We start from the raw sequence: 12,703 nt of genomic DNA, 5'->3' as shown, positions 1-12,703 counted from the left end.
TCTTTCTGTCTGTCTGTAACGCTTTCGTTTCCACACGATATCTCGAGAACCCTTTGAGCTTTTGCAATAAAATCTAGCATAGCAACTCCCTATGGCCTAAAGAAGACCCCTATTGATTTTGAGGTCAAAAGGTCAAAGGTCAAGGTCATAAATAAGCAAATTCTGTCTGTTAAAACACTTTCGTTTCCACACGATATCTCTAGAACCATTTGAGCTATCGCAATGAAATTTTACATAACAACTTCCTGTGGCCTAAAGAAGAACCCTATTGATTTTGAGGTCAAAAGGTCAAAGTTCAAGGTCGTAAATTTATACATTCTGTCTGTGTGTAAGACTATTATTTCCGGGCGATATTTCAAGAAGATTTTGAGCTTATGCAATGTAATTTTATACCAAAACTCCCTCAGGACCTCTCTCGCCCCTCTCAAAGTGCCCTGCACTCCGTTTGTTTTATTAGTATTTATAGTATTACATGTCGCTATTTTTAGCGCAGGGGCATGAGGAGAGTTATTGCGTATAAAACAGGTTCTCGGCGGACTTTATGTTCTTATTATATCTATTAATAACTGTTTAATAAAGGCTAAATAAATCAAACACCATGGATTGTGTAAAATTTTGAGAATACCGAACATGAAAACATGAATATATACATGTATGTGACTTCAGTTCTGCATATACTTCACTACATGTGAAGCGACTCCGTGGTCTAGTGGTTATGTCTCTCGCTTCAAATGTGAGAGATCCCGGGATCGAAATTCGGTCGAACCTTTCTTTTTTTTTTTTTTAAATACTTTTTTTTTACTAAATGATAGAATGAAAAATTTATGAGGTTATAAAATCATCATTACAGTGTGATAAATATTCCATATAAAAAAATCTTCTATACACATAATAAATAATAAGCAATCAAATCTTTATATGCATATTGACATACATGTATTTTATTTCCTTCAGTATACATGTATACATTTAATAATTCTACAAATTCAGTCAGGGGAGACGACTTTTTCCCTAAGCGGGGGACACGAATTCTCTGAATTAGCTTGTTTTTATTTGTTTTGTTTCTTGTCCATTTTTTTCCACATGAAAATATAAATGCTTTGATTTTTCCTTTTCTCAGTCGCATGTTGATGATTGACATTAGGAACTGAATGAAGTGTTTGACACCATAGCGGTTAAAAAAAAATTCTTGCAGATATATATTTTCTGATTTAACTGTTCTTTATAGTTTTTACCATTTCTTGAAATAATTATCTTTGCAGATGGCAATTTTCCATGTATGCCATCATCTTTTAATTGAGAGCAAACCATGTTTTTCTTTGACATTTTAAAACAGGCTTTTTATTACCGTAGAAGTACCAAAATAAAAAAAAAATTACATGTACTTTCAGTTTTACCTTGTGTTAACCAATGCATGACAAATTTTTATTGGGACAATACCACGGCTTTACCATGGGATATAAACTGTGAATACCTTTAGTTTTTTTTTTTCCTGTTTCGACTTTCATTTTGAAAATAAAATTCAATAATTTAATACAAATGTATATGCTTGACAGCATGAAAATAAATTATTTATCAACTGATTTTGTATAGTAAATAATGAAAATCCCCCCCCCCCCTTTTTTTTGGCCATTTTACTAATTTATTTTACTGAACTTTATTTTTAACCAAAGCCTTAAAATATATTTTATATAACATCCCTACAACAAAATCAAAACTGAAAGGAAAAACAAATTCATTCCAGAAAGTTTGCTTACCTATTTTCAGTATTTAGAATTGTTGAATATTGTTTAGTTATCCTTCGTTATTTTTTAGATATTTAAAGCAATTGCATGTAATTAGTCATAAATAAAAATTCATATTTTAGATATCTTGCATTGTGTGATATTTAAATATTTTTGCACAAAATGTGTATCTTGATCCATTGGACAAAATTGTCATTTCTTTTGCAATATTAGATTTATTTTTATGTAGAAAATTCCCTTTTAATTGGATTTTAATACATATCATTGTTTATATAATTAGTATTGTTGAATGGAGATTTTTGTTTCTGCCTTTAGCCTTTAGAGTAGGTTCACTAAAGAGCTTCACATTTTCCTATCCATGTCTTTGAAATGCCTTCCTTTTTAGCTCACCTGAGCCAAAGGTTCAAGTGAGCTTTTCTGATCACAATCTGGCCGTTGTCTGTCGTCGTCGTTGTTGTCGTTGTTGTTGTTGTCGTCGTCGTTGTAAACTTTTCACATTTTCATCTTCTTCTCAAGAACCACTGGGCCAATTTCAACCAAACTTGGCACAAAGTATCCTTGGGTGAAGGGGATTCAAGTTTGTTCAAATGAAGGGCCACGCCCTTTTCCAAGGGTGTCTGTCATGAATTTGTTAAAAATCAACATTTTTAAACCTTCACCATAACTTGAGAACTATATGAGATAGTGGCATTCATATTTAGTGTAGATTCAACTTTGCTTTCAAATGGCATGACCCCCGGACAATGATTATGTGATCTTGACTGTGACCTGTATGCATAGGAATATAAAAAAATCTTTTTCAAACTTTGTTGTTCTGTTTCACAACCACTGGGCCACTGGTCAGAGACCAGAAACTCATGTGGAATCATGCGTGAGGTAGTGTAGATTCAAGTTTGTCTAGCTGACCCCCGGGGCTGTCTGCAAACATGGCTCCTCCTTAAATTTTACTGATTTCAATATAACTTGGAAATAATTTTTAAAAATTATCTTTGATAAGTACAAACCAGGAAGACTAAACTCGACTCGACAGAGACTTCTGGTTATTTTTTGTTCCATCCCGGTTGTTGCTAATGCTATTACATAATTAGTTTAAATTAGAATGAATATACCTAAGAAAAATCTTTAGAGAAATCTGTGTGACGTCAAGAACCAAGAACAAGAGAGATAAAATCATAGAAAATGTATGATGATTCAGGATGTGGTCATTTCAAGTTTGTTCATTCATGATTAGTATGTATATGACAATTGCTAAAAAAAAAAGATTCAAATTTTATTTAAATATGAAGTGAAAAACTTAAAATATCTTCTGTGAGCCACTGGGTTTTATGTAAAAGCTAGGGCTGAAACTCGTGTGGTATCATCCATGTTATGTGTGTATTGCTATGATTGACATACAAACAGTTCTCTGAATACATACACTTTAATAAAACTGGCTGACCCAAGTTTTACATGATATTGAAAACCAATAAACTCTGAGATCTTCTTTTCAAAAAATTGAATGAAAAAATTTTAGGATATGCTTATATGGAATCATTTCTTGGTAGTGTAGTATTTTGATTACTGAACCCCTGGGGGCTCTAAAATTCAAGCACACTAAACCATTCTACTTTAAACTTTCAGTTCTGATCTGATATGTGCTTTTTCCTAGCCGATGTGCTCAGGTGAGCGCTGTGGCCCCTGGGCCTCTTGTTATTATTTATCTCCAACAGAAATTTGGATCTTTCTCTGTTTGACATTTATGTACTTAGATTTAGAATATGTATGTATATGTATTTTCAATGAACTACAAGCAGTTTTTTCCCACTGATTAGTGTACATACTGGTATTAATGTTTATGATATTGTGATTGAGACCAATGATGAACTTGCTGTAGAGAAAATCATCCTTTGGCTGGGTACTTACTATATAATATTGTGCCATAATTACATACATGTATATGTACAGTATACACGTGTCATTTTTTTTTAAAGAGAAACAATCATTTGTTTTGTAAATGGAGAGTGAGATTGGAATGTGCATGAAATACCTTTTGTTATGATTATTTTTTAGGTAATTTTTTTTTGTTGGTACAGTGCCTGCCAATATACATGTACATGTACCTGACCCATATTTGTGAATGCCATAGACGAGTTTCACATCCCTTAGAGTTATCTCCCGTTGTCGGCGTAACACTCATTTTTCCAACTTTGTCCTTTGTAAGTTACCTGTTAATATTTTTAATCTCCAAACGTTATCTGACAATTTCGATCTGTACCTGTATTGCCAGAGTATGGGGCAACATGAAAAACGTAATGGGCATATTCATGTAGATTTTATTTCTATGATACTTACCCATAAAGTTGATAAGGTTATAGAGGGAAAACAGCGTCTTACGCCGGTTGACCCCGGATTGACCCCACAAAGGGGAATAACTTTTGTAAATGTGAAACAAAGTCCTTTATGGTATATCATATAGATCTAAAATTGACTGAATTTTGATCAGCCAATTCATGAACATGATGAATGGATGTAAATAATGTTGGTCAATATATGTAAAAAAAAAATTAAATTACTTGTTTTTATATACATTTGTGGTATCTCTCCCACTGAAGTTTATAAACTTGTTATTTATTTCTTAAATAAACTGAGCGTACATGCAATACCGGTATAAAATTACTCATAAGATACATGTATACTTAAACCATGATAAAATCATATGTGTCCAATGCAGCATATGATAAATCATTAACATACAAGTACATGTGTATGTATACTGTAATACATATATATTGCATTATTTTTAGGTCCTGTTCTGTGGATGCCTTAAGACAGTGTTATCACTCCATCTGGTATCACTTGTTCTGTGCATATTTCTCTCTCAAACTAAACTAACAGCTGCAAGATAGAGGATGAAGAGTGAACTTGGACTAACTTTCTAGGTCAAAGGTCAGTATCAAAATGTACTGTATATCTTTATTTAAAATCGTAGTCCAGAGTATATTTCTCCCCTGGTGTAATCTAGCTTTTGTGTAATGGGATGGAGGGTCTGCAATGATCTTCAACCAATTTATAGGTCGAATATCAAAATTAAAAAAAAAATCTCTCCCTAATATTTTTGTTATTATAAAGGGTATTATATATGTTTTCTCTCAAACTAATCAAACTTAAGGGACTCCGACCCTCAGACAGGAAGGACAACTCTTTAATTTATAATTTAATTCAAAAAGTCTTTAAATGAAGCTTGAAAATTAAATCTTTTCATGCAACAATCTTCATTATATGCCTCTCAATGTGCTTCAAGGTTCTTTGAACTTCTCAGAAAGGTCTAATTAAAAGTAGAAATTTTTATACTGAAAAAGCATTTTTAGATAACAATGTTTATTAAAATGATATGAAATTAGAAGTGTTTTATGGAGCTTTGCAAGGAACCTTGAAGCACATTGAGAGGCATATAATGAAAATTGTTGCATGAAAATTTTTAATTGTCAAGCTTCATTTAAAGACTTTTTGAATTAAATTATAAATTAATGAATTGTCCTTCCTGGCTGAGGGTCGGTGTCCCTTAAAGCAGGGTTCTTAGTATGAGATACATGTAGTAATATATTCTCAATGACATAATAAGGCTGAAAACATTATTTATATTATGTTATTTTTTTTTCACCTATCATAAAGCATTAAATATTAAAGAGATACATTAAATGCTGAAATCATATGTATCATGGTCATGGAAAGTAATTATTGATATTGGTATATTAAAGGACATTGACTGATCTTTTAGATTTCTAAGTTATATTCAAGCATTATAATTCTGACATCATATAATAATTTTGTATGAATATTGCAGATCATAGGTGATGTGAAGAAAACCAGGAAACTGATGTTGAAAGAAGTACTTAATGACCCTTATGAATGGACTTAAATGTGAAAGACTGTTCCATTGTTTATCTAAGATATATGAATTTATTTAATATTTTGATATCATTGGAAAATTCAGTTACAGTTTTTGTACATCAAATGAATTATTAAACATATAAAATGGTAATTCTTTTTTCTTTTTCATGTAATAAATTTTTTTATAGATTTTTAAAAGAATACGCATTATTTCACATTGCTTCCTTTAGAAAAGTTAGGGAATCTTAAGTTTCCCAGTATTCACAGGAATGGGACTCCAGAAATTCCACCAAGTTTCCGCCACAAAGAAAGTGCTACACAAGTTCTATATATTTCCTGAGTCAAGGAAACTTCAGGAATCATAAGGTTTCACGAGCTTCCATGTAGTTTCCCATAAAAGAAAACCTTAAGATTCCATCAAGTTTCCATTCCACGGAAACCACTACGCTCATATTCCATATGGTTTCCTGAGTCGAGGAAACTTTAGGAAACGTGAGGTTTCCCGAGCTTCCATGTAGTTTCCCGTATAAGGAAACTTAAAGATTCCATCAAGTTTCCATTCCACGGAAACCACTACGCTCCGATTCCATATAGTTTCTTGAGTCAAGGAAACTTTAGGAATCGTGAGGTTTCCCGAGCTTCCATGTAGTTTCCCGTATAAGGAAACCTAAAGATTCCATCAAGTTTCCATTTCACGGAAACCCCTACGCTCCGATTCCATCAAGTTTCCTGATTCTGGAAACCAGTGGAATCTTCAGGTTTCCCATTACGGGAAACTACATGGATGTTCGGGAAACTTCAGGTTTACAGAGGTTTCCGTGGTTCGGGATACCTTATGGAATCGGAGCGTAGGGGGTTTCCGTGTCACGGAAACTTGGCGGAATAACCTAGCATCCGCACGGAAACCACTGGGAAACATGATGTAAACTTGAGGTTTCCATGTGGTTTCCATAAAGTTTCCCATGATGGGAAACCACTTTTTTCACCCTAGAAAATTGGGAGATTAGGTGCTCTTTTAGAATCTTTTTAATGTGTTTGTCTTTTTCATTCTTAGAAAAAATACACTTGAAAATGTGACATTCATCTTTTGGTATATTGTATTTGATAATATGACGCCAACTATAAAATATATGGCCACTGTAACATTACTTTTAGATCAACCCTCATATATATACAAGTTTTCTTTACGATGTACATAACCCGATTTGGTTAATTTGACGGCAAATTATAGGCCTAAAAGTATGTAGATTTAATTAATTTTAAAACATTTGTTCGAAATATGCTCAAAATAAAAAAAATATATGAAGATTATTTGCAAATCTCTACTGATCTACAAGCTAAATACCGTATAAGTAGAATTTTTAGCGAAGATTTAATTTTGGCATTATTAGCGAGGGTCCAGAGATCGCTAAAATTAAATATCGCTAAAAACTAATTGCATTTTATTTGTAATAGCTTCTTTAGTGAGCATTTAAAAATCGCTAAAATTACCTCTAGCTAAAAAAAATTACCATTTTTTAAGGAGAAATCGCTAAATTTGCGTCTCGCTAAAATTTCCACTTATACGGTACAAATATGAACAAAATAAATCAAACAAGCAAATTCATAGAATTGTGGTACCCCGCTTTCGGTGTCTTTTTGGGTGAGATGTAATTTTTTATGACATTTTGTGTCTAATATGAACACCTTATCAAAAGTCATCTATTTAGAAATTATCACTGAACTCCAAGGTCAAGGGATTAACGTTCTTGGTATCCAATGAAAAGTCTTCTCAACAGGATTACATATGTGAAGTATGAAAGCCCTAGCCCTTACCATTCAAAAGTTATGGTCAAAGTTAAAGTTTTCTAATAAGTACAAAAAAATCTCCAAGGTCAAGTTCAAAAGGTCAAGGTTGTTGGTATCAAATGAAATGAAAGGTCTTGCCACAAAGAATACATATGTGAAATATGAAAGTTCTGGTATCTACTGTTCAAGGATTGTGGTCAAGGTCAAAGTTTTTGAAAAGTAGGTCAAACTCCAAGGTCAAGGACTAAGGGGCAAAGTTCTTTGTATTCAATGAAAGGTCATCTCACAAGAATTATTTATATGAAGTATGAAAGCCCTAGCCCTTACCATTCAAAAGTTATGGTCAAGGTTTAAGTTTATTAATAAGTACAGAAATCTCCGAGGTCAAGGTCAAAAGGTCAAAGTTGTTGGTATCCAATAAAGGCCTTGCTACAAAGAATACATATACGAAATATGAAAGTCCTAGTACGTATAATTGAAAAGTTATGGACAAAGTAAAAGTTTTTAATTTTTGTGTAAAAGTGGGTCAAACTCCTAGGTCAAGGTCAAAAGGTCAAATTTGATGGTACCCAAAGAAAGGTCTTGTCACAAGGAATACACATATGAAATATGAAAGTCATAGCTCCACTGAATCAAAAGTTATGGGCAAGGTTAAAGTTTTTGTGACGGACGGACGGACAGACTGACGGACAACAGACAGACGAATGAGATTTAATGTACCCTCGCTTTCGCGAAAGCGGGGGACAAAAAAAAAATACCGCTGTATATTTATTATGTTATTTAAAACTTAACCAGAATATCTTTTTATTTAACCAGTTGGAGACTCAAAGCAGACTTATGAACAAATTCATGTCATTAAATGAATATTGAGAAAAAAACAAGCATTTTTCATCGAGCTTAAACACTTATTCAAACAATACAAATTAGGAGCAGGGCAAATACAGACTTCATGCAAATTCAGAGGTTGGATCAGGTGCATGGAGAAATGGGGTTTCCTTGCCGAGTTGACAAACCCGCCTAGTCTTCTTGTCATCATCGGAAAATAACAGGAAAATCCGTCGACAATAATATTAACTGTATGAATAATGGTCTACAAGTGAGAAAAAATAAGAATCTAGCTGATTAATAATATTCCTGTAACTTTGTTTATTATACCAATTTAAAAGTATAATCGAGGGGATTGGAGTTAATCTGAAGTAAAATTTGGAGTTAGGCCTATGGATAAATGACTACAGCATAAAAGCAGATTCCTAACTATCTAAAGAAAAATATTCATATTTTTGTCTTATCAGAAGAAAGCAGTTAAAGATTCCTGGGTATAATTTAACTAAATAAAGTATAAAAAGCTGTAAAACTCATTTCGGGTAAATATTTAATTACAGCTTGCTGAAACACGATAATGTTCTAGTCACTTAATCAAATTTTAGATTCATAAAACATCGCACTTAACTTTTGAATCTGCGAAAAAAAAAGAGAATAAGAGTATTCTTTGGAAAGACGCATATTCTAAGACCACTCACTAAGTTCAAAAAGAAGATATACAGATGTAATATGAAGATAAAGAATATAATCGTATTCATCAGTCCATTGAGGCGAGGAGTTGAGATAAAATGCAAATGAGATATAAGCATATTCTTCTGGTCGGTCAGACACAACGAGTGCTCCTTGTTCTTTCAAATGCAAAGGATATGTATTCATCAAACAACTAAAGAAAAGTATATTTTTAACTAGACTATTGAAATCATCTTGGAGAAATGCCTTTAATATATATCTTTTGCGTGAAGGGAAGAACACACTTGCTGTTGCTTTCAACTCGACATTTAGATATATCGACGACGCATTCAATTTGTCAATTAACAATGGTCATTTCCATTCTTATGCCTATACGATATATCCTGGTGAACTTGAGATAAAAGAGACCACAGAGTCTGACACATCGGTTTCGTATCTGGATATTTTACGTGAAAAAGAAATTAATGGTAATGTAACAACCAAGCTCTATGACGAACGATGACTTTCATTTTCTATCCTCAACTTCCCTTATTTATGCAGCAATAAACTTTCATCACCTGCATACGGAGTTTACATATCTCAGTTGATTTGATTCGCAAGAGCATGTTCTACGTATAATTTATATAACATGTAACAATATCTAAACAAGTTAAAGCATTGACAAACAAGTTGATGATACAGTTATTTCAGCAGTCGCGTTTAAAGTCATCATTTCAAAAGTTCTATGGCCGATATAATGACCTTGTCAGCAAATACAATTTATCATTGAGTCGAATGCTGACTAACGGTTTTCATACTTATTGTTAGTCCATATTTCATAAACTGAATTGAGGACGGATATTTCTGTTATTTCCCAATTATAAAAAGGAGCACACGGCGGATGTGACCGGTCAACAGGGGATGCTCAATCCTCCATAGCAAGTGATCCCACCTTCGATGTTTTGGAAGTCCGTGTTTGCTCTTCTCCTATTTTGTATTGTTTAATGGACTTTTGATTCTGAATACTGTTCGTTATCTCCATATGTTTCATATCGTTCAATAAATAGAAAACTAGATAAAATGATGATGATGCAATCTTGTTCAATCCTTTTTATCTGAAAGCTTTCTTTTTTTATTCCAATATTTTTTTTTTCTCTAGTGAAAAATATAAACACGAAACAGATGTCAATAAAATATATTAAACAGGTCTTAGCTCGGTATTTGCGATATATTCTGTAATATAAATCGTTTGAATGAAAAAAATGTTCATCTGACGAAAATGTAACATAAGACACGAGTCAATTAAGGTTGATCAAACAAATTTCAAATATTTGAAAGCTTTTCTACTTTTCGAAGAACTGATGAATCAAATGTCGTGCAAAATCATGCCTAATCTATATATTTCAATAGTTTGAATATTTTCAGCATGCTTGTATTTTACGTTTGTTAAAAAATAATAGAAATAAACAAGGAAAAAATCTCGTAAATTGAAAGAAAATGAAAAGTCTTTTTACAAGAGAAATTCGCTGATGTCATGATATCCATTGTGGATGAGCATTCGGCAGAAAACTGGTTTGGCACGGCTGGTTTCTTAAAACTTTGAAAATGATGCACTGCTGTTATTTTATATATGTATTTATATTTTGCAATTGAATATATAAAGGGTTCCAATTTCAAAGAGAATGTGTGTAATAAAAAACTATATCTTTAAATGTAATTTATTTAATCAAAACATCAAAAATATTTTACATAGGGTATATGTATCACAGATTTCGTTTGTTCAACAGATTGAATGTTTGAAAAATGAACTTCGATTTGAAACATGACATTTTTATAGTTCATATGAAATGGTTATACAGAACCTAACTATTTAAAATGGAGAAACACAAGAAGTCTAACATGAACTGTATATTGCCAGCATATATCTTTCATACAATCTCTAACATTACACTATTTCCAAGATTTGTCTCAAAACAAATAATATTTTTTTACCAACTAAAAAAGTCCTAGAAAGGCAGAAGTGAAATAAAGAGGTAATTCACAATTAGGTCTTATGTTAAAGGCTGACAAATTTCCTTAGGAAGGTGGTCAGGGCAATTCATAATCTTTGTTGTAGCAGGGACTTCTGTTGTCATTGATTCACTAGTTGTTGAAGTACTGGTATCGGTTATCGCGCTTTCATTTCTTGGAATCTTCGTTGAAAGATTTAAACCCAGGGTTTGAGATAGAATTGTAGTTCCTTTTGTTCTTTCAGTGGTTTCATCTGAAGTCGATTCATCGACTTCAGTTGTCGTCTCAGTATAATCAGCAGTCGATGACGTCGCATGAGAAGATGTCTCTGATTCGGTCTCTATCTTAGGTGATGTGGCGGGAAAAGATGATGTCACTACAGACGTTGTGGTTATTGTTTTTGTTATCGTTGTCGTTGTCTTGGTAACAGGTGAAACAATCATATCTTGTTCACTTAATCTTAAGGATTTCGTGATTTCGCCAGAATCAGAGGACACAGTGTTCTGAAGAAAGAAAAAAAATATAGAATGAATATTATTTTAAACATTCTTAAGTTTTTGGAATTTAATACATAAAAAAAAACCCAAATCTGTTGTAAAAAATAGGCTAATATTAGTGTAGATTTTTACCTGTATGAAGTATGAGCATTTGACTCCTTCTTTTCCGCATGTTTCTTTGGAAGCAAGTTTGTAGATTGTACATGTCTTAGAGAAAGCAATATCACAAATAATGAATGTTAGACATCCGGCCTTTGATCCACATTTCAGTCCGCATTCACCAGAAGTAATTACACGTGATGGACCTGAAGTAATATCTGTGAGATAGCACAACTTTGAGATAGGTAATGTAGAAATATGTCCTACCCAGAAAAGTAATATATCAATTATAATGGCAGATATACTATTAATCTTCATTTTCTGGATGGCTTTCTGCCCAAAGTCTTTAAATGACAGCAATGTAGTTTATATGCAGCACAGCTATGTCGAAGATCTTCTTTTTCTTCGTTGGTCCTCCTGTTTTCTTTCTCTGCTCTCTAACGTTTTCTCCTCCAGAGGTACTCGATCTCCTTAAGATTGTGAGTACAACTTTTTACCGTTTAGTTTTTTGCTTAAGGTCCCGTTCTGTTTCCAATGTGTCTTATCCTTGCTCAGCTACTTAGAATGAAAGTCAGAAATTGTCACCAACTCTAATTTCTTAAGAAAATATGATAAGACGTTCAGCTCTCAATGTGGTATACTCAAAACAAAACAAGTTCTCCCCTTTTAATCGGTGTACGAAATCCTCGTGGTTCACTGATCGACCGACTCTGGAGGCCGATATTTATAGCAATGAAAAAGCGTGGAAACTAATGAAGGTTTGCCGTGGGCAATCGCCGACAAACGAGAAACCAACTATTAAATAATATCAGACAACCATTTTAATCTCATCCTAGATGCAAATTTCTTTCCATCGGATTTTATCAGCTATTTTTAAATTTGTACTTATCAATGTAGCGGGCCGTTTTTCTTAAAGGTTAGATCCTTGTATTGTGGGTCAGATAAATCGACATCTATCACAGAGGTCATTTTGGTTTGGATATAATAATATAGCTTGATTGGTTATTTGTACCAATTCATACTCTTTCATATTTGAAGAAAAAGGGAATAATGAGATCAATTGCATCTGAAAAACATACTGTTGAACATATATGTACAGACCCACTTCTGTGACAATCTTATTCCAATTATGTTATAGAAACTGAAACTTAAGTCTTTTAATTAATAGGTGCAAACAAACGATTTTGTATAATTATGCTTTTA

The 12,703-nt window shown here is 32.8% G+C and overlaps 1 protein-coding gene across 1 annotated transcript; it reads right to left on the bottom strand.

The window, feature by feature from the left end:
- Positions 1-10,674: 10,674 nt before the first annotated feature.
- Positions 10,675-12,235, bottom strand: LOC134277528 (location of vulva defective 1-like). The gene is made up of 2 exons (XM_062759854.1): positions 11,534-12,235; positions 10,675-11,407 (listed from the first exon to the last, which is right to left on the bottom strand). The coding sequence occupies exons 1-2, from the start codon at positions 11,816-11,818 to the stop codon at positions 10,946-10,948; spliced, it is 747 nt and encodes a 248-aa protein (XP_062615838.1). The 5' UTR covers positions 11,819-12,235; the 3' UTR covers positions 10,675-10,945.
- Positions 12,236-12,703: the final 468 nt, after the last annotated feature.

This window comes from Saccostrea cucullata, unplaced genomic scaffold (genome assembly GCF_032062105.1).
Source record: "Saccostrea cucullata isolate Sc308-1 unplaced genomic scaffold, CSIRO_AGI_Scuc_v1 ctg6540, whole genome shotgun sequence".
NCBI classification, from domain to species: Eukaryota; Metazoa; Mollusca; class Bivalvia; order Ostreida; family Ostreidae; genus Saccostrea; species Saccostrea cuccullata.
Note: the sequence above shows the minus strand (reverse complement) of the source record. Positions and strands in the feature narration are given on the sequence as shown.